Raw genomic sequence first — 21,981 nt, 5'->3', positions numbered from 1 at the left:
TTATTATTTTACACATTAGTAGACTGGAATGAGGCCGGAATTTGATGACAGTGGACAACTTTTGTATTGAAAACTCCTATCGGAGGCTGATATTATTGACACAGAAGGCGCTGAAACACAGATGCGCTAGAGAATCCCTGAAAGTAGCAGTAAAAGAACGCCGTCGTGAACCATGGAAAAATACTGGTTGTAATAGAATATTAAGCACGCGCCTTTCCCTTTCCCTTGTCAGACTCATCCATCTCTTCATCGGAGTCGCTCATGAACTCGTCGTCATCATCGAAACCAATGAACTTCCTGGGTGCAGTCTTTTGAGGTACAGAGGGCCCAGGAACAGCATTGGATGATTCGGCATTTCCCTCGCTCTCTTCATCCTCGCTGGACGAAGCATCCTCCTCACTTCCCTCGTCGCTGGCGCTGGTGCTGGATCCCCCAGGATTGTGTCGCGAAGATTGTCCGTCCATCCGCCGTCCTTTACAGCACGTAGAACTGCCTCGCGGGTCTTTTCGCTCATTTCTTCCCTGTCTTCCATCCACTGTCCATCCAACTTCTGTCTGCCGCTGCCGTTCTTCAATTCGTCTTGGCGCTTTTCGGCCATGTCCACCACGGACTGCCATCGGCGCTGGCGTTCCTCCTTTTCTTTCTTGTCCATCTCTGGCTTGACAGCAAGGTATTCTGCGAGAGCCTTTGCCTCATTGACAGTGCGTAGCCGGCGACCATCGAGATTGCGACTGGAGCCATTGTTGTCGCCCTGGTTGCGCTTGCGCTTGCTGGACATGCGGCCACCGGCGGCACGCAGTTGAGAGCCGAAACCACCTTTTCCACCGCAGAGGGGGGTAGTCAGGCGAAGCGGAAGGAGTGTAGAGGTAAAGACGCCATCACAGGTCGGGAGTAAAGATTGGATACATTCGGAGCTGGCTGTGAGCTGCTTGTTATTTGTTGTAGTAAGGACGAGCGACTGGAGTAAAACCGATGACGGCAGATATGAAGCGATCTTGGCCGTCAGGTCTGATGTGCTCGCTGTCGATGGCAAGGTGAACGAGAGTGTCGCGGGCAGCGACAGTCCCGGAAAGGACGACAGTAGGACGTTGACATTTGAGGAAGCCATATTTGAGTGCGCTAGAAACAGGTCCCGATGTAGGAGAGTCGGACAAGTGAGTTGTTTGTAGGAAGAAAATACTGTTGTAGATTGAAGATGTTGCGATAAGATCGAGGATCAGGCGGTCGCCGCTGTAGCAATGATGACTCATCACATACCCTCCATTGTTAGTCAGCGAGGCAGAGGGTACCTCTCATGTGACGCATTTTATGAGGTAAGTACATCACGTGATCCGAACCACAAACTGATTAGGGTGCTAACCCTACACCCAATTCGGTCCGTCGCACTTTTCTCGCAGCGAAGCTCCACTCTTCGTCCATCATTTAAATCAACCATTATTTTCGGGCGTTGTCAAAGCGATTCCCCGACTTGCACCAGGAACTCGCGACAATGTACGTATCCTCGTTTTCTGCGTTTATTTCTGACAGATTCACTAACAATGGCGCAGGCTTATCCCCAAAGACGACCGCAAGAAGATCCACGAGTACCTCTTCCGTGGTATGTAATGAGAACCCTCGTTGACGGTCCCTGCGACTTCACGACCTTGCGCTTGGTCACCTGTGTGCAGATTCACTAACCTATGCTCTAGAGGGAGTGCTCGTGGCCAAGAAGGACTTCAACCTTCCCAAGCACGCTGACATTGACACCAAGAACCTCTATGTCATCAAGGCCCTCCAGTCCCTGGACTCCCGCGGCTTTGTCAAGACTCAGTTCTCGTGGCAGTACTACTACTACACCCTCACCCCCGAGGTACGATCCATCCAAATCCACCACGTCTACATGCCCGAATACTAATTGAATAACAGGGTCTGGACTACCTCCGTGAGTGGCTCCACCTCCCCCGCCGAGGTTGTCCCCGCCACCCACATCAAGCAGCAGCGTTCCCACGCTCCCCCCCGCGGCATGATGGGCGGTGAGGAGCAGCGCGGTGAGCGCCGTGGTCCCCGTGCTCCCCGTGAGGGCGGCTACCGCCGTCGCGAGGAGGGTGGAAAGGAGGGCGGTGCCCCCGGCGAGTTCGCTCCCTCTTTCCGTGGTGGCTTCGGCCGTGGCCGTGGTGCCGCTCCCCAGGAGTAAATTCTGAGAGGCATTGGTGTCCTGTCAACCACTTCTCGGTCAATCTAGAGTCTTGATGGTGTATACGAATTCGGCTGCCGGACTAGGGGTTTCTTGAAACGGGCCTTACCTTCGGTGCATCTCGTTCCAGCTTTATTGGGACTTGGGGATACAGGAAACAAAATAAAAAGAAGAAATTTATGTTTCCACTGGTTTCATGATGTAGATATATGTGGATTGATGTAGATCCATTCAATGATACATTCATGATTTGAGTGAAATTGGTATTCGTAATGTTCGTGTAGGTCTTCCAGCTTTCTTGGCCGGTCGATGTGTCTGTATACTAAGATCTTTACACGTTCTGGTCTGTACAAGGGCTTTCTGTCGCTAAAGTGACCAGCATCGCCTCACAGGAATCTCTTCCGGTCATAGCGGACCACGGCCTGCAAAATGACAGATGCTCCAGTAGCACAATCATCGGCAGTGGAGAACTCCTCAGGGTGATGACTGAGGCCATCTTTGCATGGGATAAAGACCATGCTCGTTGGGACACGCTTGGAGGTGAACACACTATCATGGCCAGCACCACTCATAATGGTCCGCACAAGTGACGTTGTATCCGCAACAGAAGCATCTGCGACAACAGCCTGAGCTGACTGCTGCACGCAATCAATGCAGTCTTCATGGAACCTGATAGCAGGCGAGTCGAAATCAAGAGTCCACTCAACGCGGCAAGGTTTACCAATACCAGCACCCTCAGCGGCAGCAATAGCATCGAAAGCAGTGCGTAGCTCCTTCTCAACTTCGGCAACTAGCTCTGTCTTAGGCCCACGGATGTCCAAGCTAAAGCTGACCTTTCCAGGGACTGTGTTCACACTGCCCGGCTTTGCCTCGACAATGCCGACACTGGCAAGACAACCCTTCGAAGATGCCACTTCCCTTGCGCGCACCATCATTTGGGCGAATGCAAAGAGGGCGTCCGCTCGATGTTCAAAGGCGGTGGTTCCTGTGTGTGTATCTCGACCAATGACGTTGAGACGGAACCATCTGCTGGCCTGTACAGATGTCACAACTCCAACTCTCTGGTTTGCCGACACCAGGTATGGACCTTGCTCGATGTGGGCTTCGAAATGGGCGGCCATCGGCGTTGACTTGTATGAGCACGGAACATCACCCAAGTAACCGATCTTCTGTAGGGCACTCTTCATGGTCTCTGGTGCTGATGCTGCGGTGGGAAGCGATGCCACCGTTGGCACCTCTTTAAGATTATGGGCATGCGCCAATGGGATGCACTCGGCCCATACACCACTTGAGACCATGCTGATTGGGAATCGAGCACCCTCCTCGCTGGACACGGTCAGTGATATTCCTTTTTCCAAGTTGGGAGTTGGCATCTTACTTGGTCCAGTTGACAACCCCGACTCCGCCCTCCGTCTCCAGACCCATATCGTTCATGATCTTGATGACTTCGATGCCTGTCAATACACCCAGGACACCATCGTACCGTCCACCAGTCGGTTGAGTATCGAGGTGACTTCCAATGAATGTGGCAGGTACATCTGCTCTCCGACCAGGACGCACAGCAAAGATATTACCCATTTCGTCCACGGTGACGTTGCACTTGAGATCTTTCATGGTCTGAATAAACCAATCGCGGACACTTTTGTCATCTTCTGAGAGTGCCAGGCGCTGCATGCCAGTATCTGTAGGTCCACTATCAAGTCGCCGAGGCTGTTGTTAGCGGTCGTTACTCAGTCACCTGGGAAAGGATGGATGTAGCTTACTCTCCCCATCTGATCCCGGATCCCCATTGACAGGAATGGTGAAGATCGTTCGCCAGGCGTTCCTTATTTGCTCTGAGTGCAGAGACCTGGGTCTCGGAGAGTTCCGTTGTCAACATAGCTTGTATTCGTGATGAAGAGAAGGTTCGAGCAGTGTTTGAAAAGGCAGGCTTGACAGATTGAAGACACGTTCTTGGAAGAGCTCGTAAAAATCGAGAACACGCCATAATGTCCTATCGCTTTATATAGGAAAGCTGGAGGGTCTGGAGTACTTTGTATGGTCATTGATAAGAAGTGGAGTTGAGCGGACAGAAGTCCGCATTGCCGCGATAGTCCCCGGTTTACCTCCAATCCCCGCAATACGAAGACATCTCCATGTTACTTCCTTACTTCCCCAACTGAGGGATTTTCTGGTCTATTGGGATTGGTTGGAGACTAATATATCCTTATAGTGTCCATATATCCTTTGTCTTTGGATGAGATCCCTGTAAATCTCGCATATATGGACCATATACTCAGTTCCAACCTATCGTTACCCATTGGAGTATCAAGGCAATGACCCCATGCTTGTTGGGGTCGCATCTCTGACGTTGGGGTCAATCGATATCCTTATAGTGTCCATATATCCTTTGTCTTTGGATGGAATCCCTGTAAATCTCTCATATATGGACCATATACATACTCAGTACCAACCGATTGTTCCCCACTGGAGCATCAAGGCAGTGACCCCATGCTTATTGGGGTCGCATCTCTGGCGTTGGGGTCAATCGGAACTCCAGTATTGGAGTTGACCCATTGTGTTAACTATCCGAGCAAAGCTGTCATGGGATACAACTATGGGAGCATAGTTATGTGTAGCTGTTGGAATCCATAGGCTCAGAAACCTAGCTTCTTCAAAAGCTCAATGCATATTCTCACATTGTACCATGTACTTTGATATAGTCCCTTCTGGCAGTAATACCTAACATGAAGATGTACATAGTTTGCTCCCGAGGTCTGCCTTTGGGCTCATTCCTGTAATGGGTCGCTGCAATCAATGCATGTAATATTCATCCATTTTCTTAGGTAGCAAACGAAGGGGTAGAGTGTATAGAAAAGTCATAGGGACAAAATCCAGTCTGGCTCATTTGCTCATGCTTGCTGATTTGCTCCTCTTCCATTTCTCTCATTTTCCTTCTCTCCCACCAATATTTCCACTTCCGAATTGATTAGCCAGCAACCATATTACATCGAGGATTTGGCTGGATCTCTATATGCTGACTATCAAGTGGGGGCCATCTCGAGGTCAAATACATTGTGGGATGGGATGAGAAACTATCTACCATGACGGGAACCTTCCGACACAGACTTTCAATAAATGGGATGTTCTGCACCCATGTTGCCATTTGATCACAAATCCAGATGAATCCCTAGCTGGTGAATATTATTATGTTCTCGAACTTCTACTGACGATGCATTATACAGAGCTGTAGTTCAACGCCCGTCATCTGCCATTTCGTGACCTTTTACATCTGCGAGACATGCCAACAAGCTTTAAATCCCCGTGGGCTGAGAATGAGGCCTTCTCCAACAAGGCTGGTGGAACAATTACTGAGGGCATGCGGCCTTCAAGTCATGATATAACCGGGGTGTGTCCATGGGTTACGCACACTGCAACTCAGCACCATCACCACTGTCACCTTACGACCCGAGTTGCCTCCGGGGGCTATCATATCTTGGTGAGGGTAGGATCTGATAAGATTTTGCATGATGTGATTTGAATGAAACAATACATCAACATGATTTGGTTTCCTGCGCGTATCTAGGTAGTTGAATCAAGAGAGAGCGGCATTCAAGGGTTGGATACTCGGCCCAGTTCTAATATCTGGGCTTTGCTCGGTGGGTTTTGGGTAGGATTCAAGGTCAAGTATCTAAGCCTCATGTGATGTTTTCCAAGTAAATGATACCATTATTGCACTGAGACCAAGATCAAGACTTTCTGTCATGGAAGGGGGGCTCACATTGGCGCTGGACTGCACCATCTGCAGAGAACACATGTGGAAGAATCCAAGTTGGGCCTCGAGCAATGTTGATTAACTCGGAAGCAACTTTATTGAACAGCACAGTTAGCATAGTGCATCTAATTCACTCAACTTTGGCAACCCACCTAGCTACAAAGCCGCCACGCACTGAACGGCGCTCGCGCCATTCCCAATCACAACAACTCGTTTTTCCGTGACATCCATATCAGCAGGCCAATTTGCAGTATGTACTTGTTTCCCAAGAAATATCTCCTGACCCTCTATCTTAGGGATATTGTAGTTATTTAGCCGCCCGACGGCATAAACAAAAACATTAGCAACAATGGTCTTCCGATGTTCGGAAACCACATTATGAAGAACGACTTTCCACTTCGAGGATTCTCTATCCCATTCAGCCGATATGCATTCGGTATTAAATGTTATGAACCGGCGAAGGTCATACCTATCGGCCACATCCTCTAAGTATTTGTGAATCTCCGGAGCTGGTGGGTAAAGCGATGACCATGATAGATTGGGTGCCCAATTGAACTGATAGGTGTAGGAAGGCACATCGTATATGTATCTTTCAACCGATTAGTGATATTTCCATTTATGTAATAGCAAGAGGACGTACCCGGGATAGCGATTTTTATACCACGTACCTCTAAGGCTAGGATTTTTGTCGTAAATCTTAAGGTTAAGGCCTCTTAATACTTTGGTCGTATTATATGTAAATTGGATTCCCGAATTACTATAAGAATCGGTTAGATCCGCTCTTAAGATCAGGCTCAGCATCTACGTACCCGGTACCGATGACCACGATCTTTATCGGGCGTGCTAGGAAGGCACTAGGGATGAGGTTTGTCTCTATTGCAGGTGATTTGCAGAAAGAGAAATGAAATTAAGAAGCTTCCTCGACGTATCGGGAAATATTGCTATCAAAAAGACATTATAATTGCGCTGTCGGTCCTCTGTAAAGCTTAGGGGCTCTGTTTAAATATGTAATTCTAGACAAAATGCCCGTTTTAAAGTATGGGAAGCTCCCGTCCCTTCTACTCGATACCAGGACTGAATTCAATTAACATCTCGGTTAGCCTAGACCTATTATTTGCTACTAGACACTTTTACTTCTCTAGTACGTGAAATTGGTTTATAATGGATTAATGAAACAGCCCGAAATATTCGTTGAACCGAAGGATCCTTATATGATATATGCCAAACCGTATGATTCACTGTAACAGCTTTCATTTAACGTGCCGTTGAAATCCGTGGTATCCAATTGTTTGAAGTCTCGCAACAAAAAAATACGAGATGATAAACCGGCAATACTTGCTATGTATCATTTTCAATCAACTTATTCGCAGATACCGATTAGCAGAAGATTTATTCTCCTGTGATAGATGTAACAAATTAGTCAAAACCTCATGCGAGTACAGAATACGGTGTGTTTATACACTAGGGATATTTTATCATTGGGTTCGGTGATTACTCACCTTCTGTCTCAGACGGGTACGACGGTGTATAGCGCTCAATGCCAAATGCCTGAATTTGTTGCCTGAATGCCTTGTTTTGGCCTGGCAGAAAAATAAAAATACATGAATTACCATTACAGATCCCTTAATAAGCAATTTACTGGACTTCGGGACTGGTTCCTAGCCCAAGGTAGGAATGAAAATGAAGCTTTTCGTCCCCATACAAATGGCGCATCTGGAAACCACCAAAAACATAGAGATGTCTCCATTTGTATGGGGACGAAAAGCTTCATTCTTGACACTTGGAGATCGTCTAAAAAGTTAGAGATGCGCCATTTATATAGGGACGAAAGGCTTCATTTTTAACACTTGCAAACCGCCCAAAAATATGGAGATGTCTCCATTTGTATGGGGAGGAAAGGCTTCATTTTTTGACACTTGCAAATCGTCTAGAAAGTTGGAGATGCGCCATTTGTATGGAGATGAAAAGCCATGGGTCAACGGCGCCTAGTTATTCCATGCCGAGTAAGTCTCTGTCCCAAATAGGCTTAGTTTCAATCATAGATCCTATATATGATGCTTCACTACGCATTACAATAAGTATCCTAGCACATATCTTAATCATCTATCTCTATCCCAAAGATTTCGATCAGTAGTGTCTTCTCTCTGTTCTTCTCTCGCTTCTAGACGCTCCTTGAAAATATTCCATCATGTGCTCTTCTAATATGGGTCATCAAGCAGCGCGAGCACAAGAGGAAGGCGCGACTGAGATAGAAACACGTCCCTCCTTCGCGCCCCATCCAACTTCTCAGACTTCTCCCCCATCCAACTCTTCACCTCACACCTCCCATCCCACAATGCCCTTTAGTGACGCCGAGTTGTCTGATGCCAATCCTCAATTCGGCCGTGACGTGCAAAGCTCAAATTCACCGAAACAATCTCATGCTTTATCTCCCTCCTCCGATATAGAGATTCTTGACCTTGGGCTTGACCCCACAACCCTCCTGACCGCTAATATTCTCCACCGACCCTCCTCCCTCAAACAGCTTTGTGACCATATCGACATACTCAAAGGCGAGCTAGTGTCAGAGGACCCCCCTAGATCACAATACCTTCTAGTGCGGCAGGTCCCCAACCATCTTTTTTCGGTCCTTGTTAAGGACGGTGACGACAGTGAATTTCCAAAAGGGGTGCGCGCAACGGTTCTTTATAACAAGCACCAGATCCTCTATAGGATCATGGTGGGCCACTACCACGAGAAGATCATCCGTCAGTTTGATACCTGGATTAACCTTACTCTGGGTCATATGGGGTTGAGCTTTGTGGACTATGACTTTTGGCTTGGAGGGGCTGGACGGTCCGATGGTCGCATGTGCAGTAAGGAGGGAGATACCACGTTTTTCCCTGGAAGGGAACCGGCCGCCGGGGCACCGATGCCATGGCCGTCTCTTGTTCTAGAGGTCGGTATATCCGAGTCCGTCCCTCAGCTACGGACGGATGCCCGCTGGTGGTACTCTAACTCGAATCACCAAACAAAGCTTGTTGTCATCATCTCCGCTAAACCAAACTCTCGCGATGCGGACATCGAGATCTGGACGGAAGTCGTCAACCAAAGTGTTGTGCCTACCACTAGGGGCCGCGAGACTCACGTCTTGGAGTGCACTAGGTCGGCTACGCTTAGGGATGGGGTGGTGTCTGGTAATGTACTGATAATCGACTTCCAGACTTTGATGGGGCGGCCACCACAGAACCCGCAAGAAACGGACTTGCAGCTAACTCCGCGTTGGATCCAGCGGATGTGTGAATAGCTTGTGGGTTAAAGGTTATGGAGGGCTCGAACGCGGTTTAACCGGTTATGATCAGATTTGGTGTTGTTGTTAGATCGTTGATTCCCATACCTAACATGGGTTTATATTGCTACTAATACACATTGCTACAATGTACTAGAAGGCCAGAAGTGTACTAGACGTTGTACTAGAGGTAGACCCCCAGTCAGCCCTGCCTCAGCCTTGTATACATATACCGGGCTTTCGCATTATCCTCGGCCAGGTTTGCGAATATTTATAAACTGGCGACTACTCGAGTGCTTCTTGCAAAGCACTTGCCAAATTGACCAGTAATATCTTGGGTTAGATATATTGATCCTTCCTCAGGGGCACAGGTATGATATATAAGAGAGAATTATCGCTTCTATTAAGGTTTTCACTTATAGTTACGATGTTTCCTAGCATAACCTAGAATCGAATATTGCGCATCACAATCCTATCTACGTAGATCACTAATGTGATGCGCTCCAAAAGCTGCTGACGGCTATATATTCTATTCGATACTTCTAACAAGCATCCCGACAAAAAGTCGAGGTCTCATTTGGAAAGCAAGCTTTTCTTGTTGCTGCCGATTGGAACGGTGTATAAAGTATTAATAGTATGGTTAGTCAACACTTTTTAAACCAGTCTGTATTACGTGTAGGGCTAGATTTATGGGTAAGTTAAGCGTATTCGCGTCGGATAATACGCGAATTAATAGCTGAGATATGCGAGATCGTTGGAACCTTAGATTACTGCGTATAATACTTCTCTAGCGAAAGTTTAATAAAGAGGGCGTTTGATTTTGTCTGGATTTGAAACGCACTTTATTATGCTAGCTAGACTTTCTGAGATATAAAACGGTTTATCTCTACCCTTCTTATCTTATAAACCGCGATTTTATATCTCAAAAGTCAAACCTCGAAAAAGAAAACTCATTGAAGTGCCCGTTCCACCCTTTCGCTACAATTTAAGGTATACATATGATACGACCCTATTCAAAGAGAATACTTCGCCCGATTCATTATCTATCGAAGATATATATAGGGCTACTATATTGAATGCCAGAACCGATTAAACAAGCAATATTACCCGAATTAAACAACAAATAGTGTTTCTATTATTATATCTACGCAGCAGAGTAATAGAGGGGTTTCTAATGCCCATACTAATAAACATAGTCAGTGTCTCATACCTAATCGTTCTACGTTAGGGGCTAATATTGCCGAAGGATCGGTAGGTAGTCCAGCTTCACTAGAGCCATCCTAGGCTACGGTTCCACTAGGGTAGGCCCAGCTTAAAGCCCCGCTAGAAAAAGGGCATACCTCGGTTAATCTAGGATAGGCCTAGCTACCCGTACCGCCGGAGGAAGGGCAGGCCTCGCTTTATCCAGGATAGGCCCAGCTACCCGTACCTCCAGAGGTAGCCTAGTACGCGGTTCCACTAGGGCAGGCCTAGCCGCCCGCTCCTTCGGCGACAAGCGACTAATTATCTTCCCTATCGGGGGGTCTAACAGGCGATATAGACATATACGATATAGGGGAGCTATACAAGCCCAGCGATTCGGACCGTCGGTATATGATTATAGATATCCTCAGTGCCCCAGATGACCTAAATACAATTCAATACGCTTAGGAAAGATATATTCCCGATAACTACAATCTTAATTACAAGCAACTGATGGCTATACTGCACCCTGATAGGGTTCCGACCTCAGATAAGGCAGAAGCTGAAAAAGCCTTCCAAAGTGAGAACCATTAAAGAATAGACGTCGAAATCTCGTGCTAATTAGTTTCAAGGGGTACAATGGGCCGGAGCGGAGCTTGAAAAACTCTTTCCTGGGCAGGTAAACAAGAACCACCAGTTCTTTCAGGGAGGAGGATCTGCGTCCCAGCCACATATTGAGGAGGACCTATGTTCATATCACAAAGCCGCCCACGAAAAAGCTACAAAGCACATAGGGTTACTTTACGTTGGCCTTCAGAAAAACCCCAGTGTAAATATTCACCAAGGACCTGTTCCTAGGTGGGCTTTAAGCTATGCCCAAGATGGCCTGCCTCGAACATGATAGAATACATATAGAAATGGCAGAAGCGAGACTTTCATACCATTGAATTACTTTGTCTTGATAGAAGTGAATACCTTGATAGAGTGTCATATCATTCAAACTCGCCGTTTGATCAAAACGAGACACTTTCATATGCTGTAACAGTAGGGTAGGGAGAAGCTAGCTGAGATAGATGAAAAGAACGTTACTCTACCTCTCTTCTTCTTTCTTCGTGTCTAATCTCTTTCTCTTTCTCTTTCTCTTTCTCTTTCTCTTTTCCTCTCTTCCTCTCTTATCCCTTCGCGTTTCAGCTAACAATCAACACCACCATCATCCTCCATTCTTATCAGAATGGCAAGTCCTGCTTCGCCCGGGGAAACCTCCAAAAAGAAAAAGCGAAACCCGGGTTTCGGGAAAATGCTGAGGAGCCATGGGGTTGATACGGTAAGCCTCGTGTCTCCTCTGGTCTCAACTGGTCGAGTCTCCTGGTTGTCTCCAGTATAGAGGTGTCTTCTATCTTCACTTACTTGTCCCATTCTTGCTACTTTGACTTGACCCTAGCTGACATTTTGGTTGATATAGCCCCCTGTTGTGAAGGGGGTGCGAGATCCTTCGCTTCCCCCAAACGAAAGCGTAACCAAAAGGACCCTGGAAAGAAGAGGGCAAAGAAAAGGAGTATGTTCCATAATATGGCTTGACATTAAGCGGATGCTAATAGTCTAAAAGAGATGGCCGCTGCCGCTGCCGCTGCAACTGCCACCAATGAGGCCGACGGGCCTCATGTCTCTGCTGGCCCCTCGGACACCGGAGCTGGTAGTTCGGGTGCTGATTCGCCTGTTGCCGCGCCCTCGCCTGTCGCCACGCCCTCGCCTGTCGCCGCGCCCTCGCCCTCACCTGGCGCTTTACTTACTGTCTCGTCTTCCTCTGTCACCGTGTCTCCCCCCGCGGCCTCGCCCGCTCAGTTTCCCCAGCCAGCAGAAGAGGGGACCGGTGCTGATAATGTGGTCTGGGACCCGGTGGACCCTCTGGGCCTGTTTGATGAGCTTGAGGGACCGTTGGACTGGCCATCTGAAGGGCTGTTTGACTGAAAGATGCATGACTCTCTTTGTTGTTCAAATACCAGGTCCATCCTAATCAAGGTGTCCATGCGTCTTTTATGAATTCAATTTTAATACCGATTTTCATTGATTTCATTAGTCTCATGACTAGATTAACTCGTATTAACTAGAAGCCTAGGCTTTATTCCCTTCTAGGACTTGGATAGAGGAGGCACAGAATGGCCGCAGCGGGCTCTAAAAAAATGGCGATAGGCTTTGACCATCGCTAAAGCCATGGCCTCTACATTCTACACGTCACCTTGTAAAGTCTTCTACATGGGGCACGTCGAACCGTATGGAGAAATGAGAGTTGAGACTGGTGGTTGTCAAAGCTAGGAGTTAACTATGGAGGCTATAGTTAGACAAGTTTAACGCCGCCACAAAATTAAAAGGGTAGCGGCTGTAGAAAGGGGACTATCGCGCTACGAAGACGTATAGGGGCCCGGGGTCAAAACCCCTTTTGGGAGGGGTTTATGCCTGAATGCCTTATTTAAAAACGGCAGAAAAATTAAAATACCTGAATTACTATTACATGCGCCTTAGTAATCCAAGTACCCTGATTCTGCTGGCGGTTGCAAGTCGAAAAAATGAAGCTTTTGACCTCCATACAAATCAGGTATCTCCAATTTTTGGACTTGCAACCGCCATGAGATATACATTCAATTCAGATTCAGTTAGATTCAATTAGATTCAATTCAGATTCAATTCACTTTAGAAGTCCCTATAGAGATACCTAGATTTGTATGGTGGCCACATAACTAACTACCTAGGTAGTTATGTAGGCAGGTTGATTGATGTATTAGTTAACAATTTACAGTATACTGTATTAGGGCGGTTTATAAAGCGGTACTAATTCAGGTATCCAGGCATCAACATCCTCCCAAAAAGGGGGTTTGACCCCGGGCCCCTATACGTCTTCGTACTATCGGGCTGCCAGAATCAGTGCCAGTATTGGTAGAATGCAAGCTTTTTATGTTCCCGAGAAGGGACGAAAGCCCTCGTGTTTAGGAAAGATGTAGCGCCGAGACTAGAGGCGCTCGAGATTGGTGACAGTGTGTAAGATAGAGCCCAATGGCAGAAGGACAACTCGAGGTGAAAGGAGAGCTGACAGGTATCCTCAACATATTGACATCATGGTGGCAATGATAATATCGGAAAGAAATCCAAGTACTGGTTGTAGATGTGGCTGAACAAAGCCCAGGCTGGTTTCGGCCAGATGGAACCGGGAACGTGGTTGAATGTTGGAGTCTGTCTAGGTGCCACCGAGGATGTGATAGAAACAAGGCCGCTTGGAGTGTGAAGTCGTGGAAGTGTGGGTAGAAAGTAGAGACACTTGTCCATATGTGCTGTGTATTTTACTGCCCGATTATTGGTGCGTTGGGACTGATTGTATGGATGGATGGTGGTGACGGGTGCCGGTTGCCGTGAAAGGCTGATCGAGGTAACTAAGGTCCATAGGCCGTAAAGGTTGCCATGTAGAAAGTGCCATATCGAAGTGCAGGAAGATGGATTGATGACAAAGCTGGGAGCCATAAAAACTATGGAATAAATCTCACAAATGCATTTTGTTTGACAGCATGGGGTGTTAGTCAATACCGGTGGGTATAGTCTAGGTATTGCAACGTATAATAGTTTCTACATAGTAGGACACGTTTGTACTTTCTACGACTCGATCAAAGAAAGAGTGGACTGCCTTTGCCCCAGATACTACAATGGTTGGTTAGGGCATATATGTCACGTGATGGGAATTGGGTGTTGGTTAAATATCAAAATCATTGTAGTGGTAACCGCGGAAACCCGTGTGGTCTAGTTGGGAAGTCGACCATGAGCCATACCTGCTCTAGACTGAACATCTATGGCCACGTCAAGGGTTCGAACCCCGAGGACCGCAAGTCGCTACGCTCTGCTGCGCTCAACATGCATTCCGCTGTTAGAGAAAACCAACAAGCTGTGGCTGGGTTTGTCATCTTTTTTCTTTTTTTTTTTTTTAATATATCTACTGTTCTCCTCTCCATTGCCTACTATTGCAACATATAAATATAGTGCTTCACATTGATTAAAGAGGTGATTTTAGGAATATAACTGTTAGGAGAGGTCTACGTGGTGTGATTTTCAAGTGTGAGCGTGACTGGATAGTATGTAGACACCAGAAAGTTGAGCGAGACAGCTTCTTGCCTCTCTTCTCACTTCACTCTCTTTTCCCTCTCAGTCTATCCCCACCTTTATTGTTTTATCTAATTGAGCTTCAAAAATGGACGCAAACACTATGGAAAACCACAAGGGACTCAACACGGTTGTTGAAGATACTGTCATTGCCGACGAAGCCAGCACCACCGAAACTGGTACTGGGGAGCCCCTTCCCAAGAAAAAGAAGAAGTCCCACTCCCAAGCATATTATGACCGGCGGAAGACACAGGAGTACAAGGACTAGCGCTAAGAGCGCCGCCGTCTCCGAGAAGCTGGCGTCGAAGTCGTAAGGAGACCATTCTAACTATCGTTGCGGTTATCTTGGAGGCTTGGACTAACAATATTCGGGTATATGATAGCTTCTCCCGTCTCCTCGTGCGCGCGATCCCACTCTCCCCCAAAGGCCAAGAGTATATACTGAGACAACATGATACCGAACCACAGCTGGTAGAAGCTGCTGAGGCGGCTGCCGAGCCTAGCCAAACGCCCCCCAACTACCGCTACCCACCCCACCAATCTTGAGGTGGGCTCTTTGTCCGGTGACAAACACGAGGAGATGAAGGAAGCTGATATTGAGTTTAGTTTGGGTTCGGCCAATATGACTCTTTCATTTCGGGGAAAGAATCTGTTTGAGTAGTGGAGCTATGAATATTTGAATGTGAACTCTCTTTGTGCCCTTTGATCTTTAATTCGAGTTAGACCATATTAGATATTATTTACAGTCCAAAAGAGCTAGTAGGAATACATACTTTATCCAAGTGCTTTCGATTAAACGGTTCAAAGTATAATTTAATGAAACGTGGTAGTTGGTGTTATTAAACCAGTTCATCATTCCCTATGGGACTTCTACAGTGAACATAGTTTCATAGTACTAGATCTTGAATTTAAAGTTCCCCTAACCTTGGAACCCGTCGAATAGACCCACAGGGTCCACAGGTTCCCAAACGTTCTTATTATCAGCCTCCGCTTTAGGCTTCCAATACACCTTGACTGCGAGCATTAGGAGAAGATGGCTCGGCGAGGGCATGGAAATTAGGGACTCGGCATGGTGGCCGGGGCAGCAGGATGGCTAGCTACCTGCAGTCTCTTTTGGACCATTAGCATCATGCACTTAGTATCAGGCAATATCATGGAACATACTTGCCTCCTTGGCTCTTTCTTGGTTCTTTTCTTAGATGTTTTGTTTGCCAGGATTATTCTGGTTGCTCTTTGGCTTGGGGGGCATTGCAGGGACACACCCCTGCACGATAGGATTTGTATCAACCAAAATACTAACTCAAGTCAAATTAGGTATAGCAATGATGGCATAAACAAGGAAAGATAGTCGACAGTATAAAAGGCTAGGAAGAGACCCGGGTTATTCGACAGATTGAGACCAGGTTAAGCACTTACCCCACCAATGCCATGATCCTGTAGGTCTCGTCGGAAACTGGGGTTCCCCCGGCGAAGGAGGGCCCTCCATTGTGGGATGAGATGTTAAGAGAAAGGGGAGAGTGGAAAAGACATGTGCACATGGAGAGAATGGTGTACAGAAGAGGAAAGAGAATATTAACTTGAAGAAGGTAGTGGGCTAAGGCATATATGGTTGCTGTCTACGCCTCTGACCTCTAGTAGACAGAGTGTCATACAGGATTATTATTCACCAAATCACTACCACATTATTACTCTATGCTTCAGGAGTATGCCGAGGTAAGGTACTAGAAGGAGCAAAAGGAGTTATTAGACTAAAGAGAAAGAGTGAAAAAAAAAAAGATGACAAACCCAGCCACAGCTTGTTGGTTTTCTCTAACAGCGGAATGCGTGTTGAGCGCAGCAGAGCGTAGCGACTTGCGGTCCTCGGGGTTCGAACCCTTGACGTGGCCATAGATGTTCAGTCTAGAGCAGGTATGGCTCATGGTCGACTTCCCAACTAGACCACACGGGTTTCCGCGGTTACCACTATACTGGCTTTGGTATTTAACCAACCCCAGCCACCCAGGTACCTAACAGAACGTTATTGTCAGACTTCTTAGCTTCTATAGCTCAACTTTCTCAACTCGTAAATCAACCTCATACTACACCATGCACTTCGACGTCAACAACACGCCCACCACCAATGAACGAACAGTCTGCCTCTGTCACATCTCCAGCTCTCCAGCTGCCGCATCTTCGCCTGCCTAGATACATTAGATATCTTAGCCACACTCACACTAGGAAATAAAAAATGCATCATGGTATGTAGATAAACATTAATACGATCATACGTTTTCGTACGTCGGATGTACATCTCATAACTATATATACATACAGTGTCTGATTATTTCTGCAAAATTCCCTATATCCGAGTAGTAGAGATACCTAGACAATTCTCGGACAAACAAGCAACCTAAGATTATATATATATATCTGATCAATACTACTTACTATACTGTTGTAGGTACATATGTAGATGCATTTCCGTCGTCCCCGGAATGTAGATCAACTTAGGGCACGGGTATCCACATGAGGATCGACATGTATTCAAGAACCAGGCTCTTGGTAGTCTTGCAGGGGTATGAACGAGAGCAAAAAAAAGATGAATAAATCCATTGACCTAAATTTGAAAACAAACTAAACTCTTACTTTGTTACAAAAACAAAAACAAGCAAAAAAAAAAAAAAGAAAAAAAGTACCCTTGTCCGGACTAAGAAAGTGTGGCTGTATGCCGCACAGTGGTTACCGATCACGTGCAGATTCGCCTCAACCTCAACCAGTGGTTGACAATCAATTTTTTTCCCGAGGGGCGAATAATCCCCTACGCTATATCAATTGAAGACCATACACTGTACACATCTGTGTACCCTATCTCCAAGTGTAGGTGGTCAATTGCCGACTTCAAATCCCATATTACAAACCTCAAGGGCCGCCAATCACCAACCACATTCCAGTCAAAGGGAACGCAGATCAACAACTTTATACTATTATATTTGATATTCACCCGAAAGTATATCGAGTGCAACAAGAACAGAAGACAAAAAATGTTCGAAGACTTCTCCTTCACCTCGCCGTCATCGCGGCCAGCCCGTCTCGCCCTCGACCCAGACGACCGTCTAATGGTCGACAGCGACAGCAACCTGATCTCACCACTCTCCTCACGCTGTCCATCACCACAATCCCAACGCTTCCGCAACATCTCCCGCTCGCGCTCCTCCCACTACCACCGCAACCAACAACCCCCTACCTCCGTCCCCTTCCCCTATGACTCAGACCACAAACGACTATCAATCTCAACCCTAACTCAAAAACTACACGAACACACCCTCACCACACCTCCAACGGGAGATATCCAACCCCGAAACGGGAGAAACACAACCACACCCGGCTCACGCCGGTACCCAGGCACAGGATACGTCCTCACACCCCCAGACACAGACCACTCGGACGACTCCGGCGTCGGCGAATGTCTCTCCTCGCCATCCGCGTCCTCAACAACAAGCCCAACCTTCATGCCCCCAGACCTCGTCTCCGACCTGCCAGATTTCGGCCTCGGACACCCCTTCTACCCACAACCGCATCCCTACCACCAAGACGTCCGCATGCAGCGTGAGCAGATCTCAAGACTCCAATGCAACGAGTCTGAAGTCGAAGCTATGCAGCGCTCGCTACTAGACGAGCCACCCTCTACACCGGACCTCTGCGACGAAGACGATTGTCATCCTAGTTCGTTGCCGCCGCGGTCGTCGCCGCGACGGAGGGGCGGTTACGCTCGCGCGCAGTCGGTTTGGGCCTGAGGGGGTGGTGAGGGGAGGGCTCGGAGGAAGAGTTCTTCGGCGGGGGTTTTGGCGAGTCGGGTTGAGAAGAGTCATTATGGTGGGTTTGGGAAGAGGAATGAGCAGGGGCTGAGGAGGAAGAGTCTTGTTAGTGCTGCTTTGGCTTCGATGGTTGAGAGGGAGGATGAGAGGGAGGATTATTGAGGTTTGATTATGGTTATGGTTAAGGTTGGTGGTGCATTCCATGGATGGAGTTTGTATATAGGGCATGTACTCGATTTTGATACCCGCATAAAGAAAGAAAGACACATTCCGTTGAGATCATCGGCGGCTAGAATTATTTTGACACATTCCTTGCTTGTAGTATATGTCTAGTCCTACACTGAGTATTTATTATGGTGATCGGCTTTTATTCTAGATATTTTGTGCCCCTTAAAACTTTCTAGGGAGGTAAAAGGTACTACAAGGCTTCATTTGTGAAATAGACTTGTCAATATACTAAAACTTTGATCCGAACATGTAATGCTGAGTTCAGACGAATGTCGAGATGCGTCTAGTGTAAATAGATAATAGATACAAAGCGAGTCTCAGACCCAGAAAGAAGTAGTAAAAAAAAGGTAATAGAAAAAAGACAAGATAGAAAAAAACCTTCCAAAAAGAAAAAAGGAACAAAAGAAAAGAATCGAGACCCGTATCCAGCCAGCCAGTCCATCCAATCCAATCCGACACCCAAGCGCCAACGCTCTTCACAATAATGGACGTAAATTATAACCGAATTCCCGGTCCAAAAGTCACACACACACACACACACACACACACAACCAGCTGCCAGCAGTGTTAGAACAGACAAAGTTCCCAGAACCCACCGTCTAATTCCCAGACTTCCAACTAAAGAACTTCCTTAACCCCTTCCTCTGCGCCGCCTTCCTCTCATCACTCTTTCTCCTCTGGAACTCGAATCGCGGACTAGTCTCACCCGACTGACGCCCTTGTCTCTGCAGCTCATCTAGTGCGCGAGCAGGACTGCCCCGTAAGCCCATCGTCTCTGCGTTCGCGGCTGCGAGGACGGATTGGACATGTGGGTCGAAGTACACCGGGTCGTAGGTGTATGGATCGAAGGGGGCGGGGTAGTGTGGGAGTTTGGATGTGGAGACGGAGCTTGGGTAGGGGTAGGCAGAGTCGAAGGTGGAATACATTGGTGAGTGCATGGGTGAACCACTTGGTGTCTCGAGGGGGATATCGCGGGGTGTGGGTGGTTCTGCGTTTTCTTGGGAGTAGGGGTAGTTGTGGTACTGGTGGTGGTCGGACGTTGTTTCATCTTCCCGTTGGTCGTCTTCTTGTAAGTCGAACAGGATGCCTCTGTCGCGCCCGTCGACTTGGGCCCAGTCGCCGTTGGCGTAGACGGGTGAGCCCGGCTCGCCGATCTCGCTTTCTGAGTAGAAAGTTTGGGTTGATGGGGTGGAAGGGCGGCGGGAGAAGTCCAGGTTTGGGAGGCTGGATTCTTCTGTGATGGAGGCCATGCGTGGTGATTGTGGGACCTCTCTGTCGTTGTTTGCGAGGTCGTAGGTGTCGATACGTAGATCGTTATTTTCATTGCGCTGTGCAGGTCGGCTCCAGTAGTTGAAGCCTTGTTCATTGACAGAATAATCTGATAGAGACCGAATGGGTTCGTCGATATGTGGCGAGGATGACGGGATATCCGTTTGGCATTTGGGTGTTTGGGGATCAGCTGGTAGAGAAGTGTACAATGAGTTGGTGGAATAGAATGATGGCAATGAGGCATCGGTGAATTGGGACAAGGACACCCGGTCCAGTCCTTGCTCGATGGAGAAAGTAGAGTCTCGCTGATTGTCCGTGGACATCGTGGAGCAATTATCAACATCTTCAATGTATGAGACAATGCGTGCTAGATCCAGCGACTTGCGCGGATTCAGGATCTCAAAGCAGGCGCCACCGTGTGAGACGGTGGCAACGGCCTGCGTACTGGCCAGCATTGAGTCCGAAGTTTGAGGTTTGGAGGCCTCAGCTTCTTCTGCTTGAGCTTTGGCCCTTTGTTGAAGCTTTTCACGAAAAGTATTCTTGGACTATTATCAGTGAGTTGGGTCTTTGTTGTGGTGTTTCAGCCAACTTACCGCTCGCTTCCTATTAGGTCTAGCACGAGTCCCTAGATCCGAGACAACGGGTAGTCGAGGGCTTTGAGTGGCTTGATAATGAACTATTGAACTATCAATAAAGGTTCCGGCGAGGTTCGAGCGACTAAAGTCAATTGGGGAAGCTTACCAGTCTGGGCTTCCCCGATTTCAGGTTCTTCACTCCAGTGAGAGACGATGCTGTGGGAGTATGAAGGAGAGAGAGGCGGAGGACTCGATGCCACGGAGGAGGTAGATACAGGATAAGAAATGGTAAGAGGGGATGAGCGGTTCAAATGCAATGCAGCTGTTTTTCGCTTCAATTTCCTTCCTGCATGATCGACGGGATCGGTAATCCGGTCTGCAGATTTGGAGAGGAACTTGTGGTAATCGTGGAGAGAGAGGGCTCCCGTGATACGGGATTTTATGGATCGAGGGGGAAGGGACAAAGCGTCTGCCGAGTCTTCCAAAAGGGGTTTGGAAAGAGGAGTAGGACATGCATGATGATCATGGAGTTGAAGGCAGTTGTGGCAGATGGGGTTGTCCAGCAGCTCACCGTGCCATGGGCTATTGGCAGGGGAATAGTTGAGGTTTTCGTTCATTTTCTGGCTTTGCAATTGCGAATATCACTGATTTCGGTCTTTGTATTGTTGAAGTCCTGCTTCTTGTTTCTCTTGTTCTCGGACCACACTTTTTAGATTGTCGACATATCTAATGCAGTAGATGTAGATCGAAATCCACTTCTCCACACTGAATTTGATTCGTCAGATTTACGCCGCAAGGGATAAGAGAGATAGGCTTACCGGTCGCAAAGATATCAATAGATCATAATAAACAAAACTGCAAGGTACAGAAGTGCAGGAAGAGTAATTTTATGTTTGAAATGAAGAAAAAAAAATGAATGGAATGTGCCTGGATCTGCCACCTTGTTACCCACGTTATCGATTTCTCCACTGAAATAACAATGAGTATATAGCCCGTTTAGCCAGTCGAACCAGTCGAACCAGTCTAAGGCCAGGGGAACTCCGGTTAGACCGATCCAATTAGGATGGACAGAAGAGAGAGAGAGAGTGAAGTTGATGGAGAAGAGTCGAGACCCTCAACAGTTCCCAGGACCCATGGTTCGTCGATCAACTCAACGTCATTGAAAAGTCGGTCTGTCGGGTATTTTAAATGTGGTAGATGTGTAGATGTGGTGGTTATACAATATAGTTATATAACTAGTTAGTTACCTATTCAATAATACACTGAGATAATAGCATTGTGCCCAAAATCACTTGCAGATGATCTCAGCCTCGATCTCCAATTTAGTCGGGTTAGTCGGGTTAGTCGGGTTAGTCCTCTTAGTCCCTTTAGCATCCCACCAATCATCCACCCCAGATCCCTAATCTTCACCAACCTCTTTAAGCCCGGAACCAGTAGGCGTACAGAACAAACACCTGTCTTAGTTCAGGCTGAGGAAGGCAAAAGAATGACCACTCGGCTGTGGCGAGTTTACCACCTTTGATTGGATATCCGGTTCAAATCCCAATGGTGGCAATTTGAAAGAAATTTTCTCCCCTTCTCCACTGGCGACATCATGA

The 21,981-nt window shown here is 47.4% G+C and overlaps 10 protein-coding genes across 10 annotated transcripts; 6 read left to right on the top strand and 4 right to left on the bottom strand.

Annotated features, from left to right (window-relative positions):
* Positions 1-200: 200 nt before the first annotated feature.
* Positions 201-1,108, bottom strand: N7516_002181 (telomere maintenance SDE2 family protein; the record flags this gene model as incomplete). The annotated part of the gene is made up of 2 exons (XM_057214901.1): positions 201-308; positions 401-1,108. 2 exons carry the CDS (start codon positions 1,106-1,108, stop codon positions 201-203), a joined length of 816 nt encoding a protein of 271 aa, XP_057076784.1.
* Positions 1,109-1,241: 133 nt separating this feature from the next.
* Positions 1,242-2,399, top strand: N7516_002180 (40S ribosomal protein eS10; the record flags this gene model as incomplete). Its single annotated transcript, XM_057214900.1, has 5 exons — positions 1,242-1,313; positions 1,398-1,495; positions 1,548-1,597; positions 1,689-1,821; positions 1,906-2,399. 5 exons carry the CDS (start codon positions 1,242-1,244, stop codon positions 2,171-2,173), a joined length of 621 nt encoding a protein of 206 aa, XP_057076783.1. The 3' UTR covers positions 2,174-2,399.
* A 160-nt stretch (positions 2,400-2,559) lies between these two features.
* Positions 2,560-4,052, bottom strand: N7516_002179 (M20 family metallo-hydrolase; the record flags this gene model as incomplete). The annotated part of the gene is made up of 3 exons (XM_057214899.1): positions 2,560-3,499; positions 3,552-3,866; positions 3,937-4,052. The coding sequence occupies 3 exons, from the start codon at positions 4,050-4,052 to the stop codon at positions 2,560-2,562; spliced, it is 1,371 nt and encodes a 456-aa protein (XP_057076782.1).
* A 2,031-nt stretch (positions 4,053-6,083) lies between these two features.
* Positions 6,084-6,798, bottom strand: N7516_002178 (flavin-containing monooxygenase; the record flags this gene model as incomplete). Its single annotated transcript, XM_057214898.1, has 3 exons — positions 6,084-6,516; positions 6,568-6,684; positions 6,737-6,798. Coding segments are annotated over 3 exons (612 nt in total), but the record flags the coding sequence as incomplete, so codon positions are not given.
* A 1,464-nt stretch (positions 6,799-8,262) lies between these two features.
* Positions 8,263-9,213, top strand: N7516_002177 (uncharacterized protein; the record flags this gene model as incomplete). Its single annotated transcript, XM_057214897.1, has 1 exon — positions 8,263-9,213. One exon carries the CDS (start codon positions 8,263-8,265, stop codon positions 9,211-9,213), a length of 951 nt encoding a protein of 316 aa, XP_057076780.1.
* A 2,395-nt stretch (positions 9,214-11,608) lies between these two features.
* N7516_002176 (uncharacterized protein) lies at positions 11,609-12,345 on the top strand (the record flags this gene model as incomplete). Its single annotated transcript, XM_057214896.1, has 4 exons — positions 11,609-11,701; positions 11,840-11,857; positions 11,902-11,932; positions 11,984-12,345. The coding sequence occupies 4 exons, from the start codon at positions 11,609-11,611 to the stop codon at positions 12,343-12,345; spliced, it is 504 nt and encodes a 167-aa protein (XP_057076779.1).
* Positions 12,346-14,605: 2,260 nt separating this feature from the next.
* N7516_002175 (uncharacterized protein) lies at positions 14,606-15,063 on the top strand (the record flags this gene model as incomplete). The annotated part of the gene is made up of 2 exons (XM_057214895.1): positions 14,606-14,772; positions 14,901-15,063. 2 exons carry the CDS (start codon positions 14,606-14,608, stop codon positions 15,061-15,063), a joined length of 330 nt encoding a protein of 109 aa, XP_057076778.1.
* A 1,230-nt stretch (positions 15,064-16,293) lies between these two features.
* On the top strand, positions 16,294-16,701 carry N7516_002174 (uncharacterized protein; the record flags this gene model as incomplete). Its single annotated transcript, XM_057214894.1, has 2 exons — positions 16,294-16,382; positions 16,563-16,701. The coding sequence occupies 2 exons, from the start codon at positions 16,294-16,296 to the stop codon at positions 16,699-16,701; spliced, it is 228 nt and encodes a 75-aa protein (XP_057076777.1).
* An 836-nt stretch (positions 16,702-17,537) lies between these two features.
* On the top strand, positions 17,538-18,290 carry N7516_002173 (uncharacterized protein; the record flags this gene model as incomplete). Its single annotated transcript, XM_057214893.1, has 1 exon — positions 17,538-18,290. The coding sequence occupies one exon, from the start codon at positions 17,538-17,540 to the stop codon at positions 18,288-18,290; it is 753 nt and encodes a 250-aa protein (XP_057076776.1).
* An 848-nt stretch (positions 18,291-19,138) lies between these two features.
* N7516_002172 (uncharacterized protein) lies at positions 19,139-21,000 on the bottom strand (the record flags this gene model as incomplete). The annotated part of the gene is made up of 3 exons (XM_057214892.1): positions 19,139-20,353; positions 20,402-20,484; positions 20,550-21,000. The coding sequence occupies 3 exons, from the start codon at positions 20,998-21,000 to the stop codon at positions 19,139-19,141; spliced, it is 1,749 nt and encodes a 582-aa protein (XP_057076775.1).
* Between the last annotated feature and the right edge of the window lie 981 nt (positions 21,001-21,981).

This window comes from Penicillium verrucosum, assembly GCF_028828655.1.
Source record: "Penicillium verrucosum strain IBT 35672 chromosome Unknown utg000001l_segment0_segment0, whole genome shotgun sequence".
NCBI lineage: Eukaryota > Fungi > Ascomycota > Eurotiomycetes > Eurotiales > Aspergillaceae > Penicillium > Penicillium verrucosum.
This window is presented reverse-complemented; position numbering and strand designations above follow the sequence as displayed.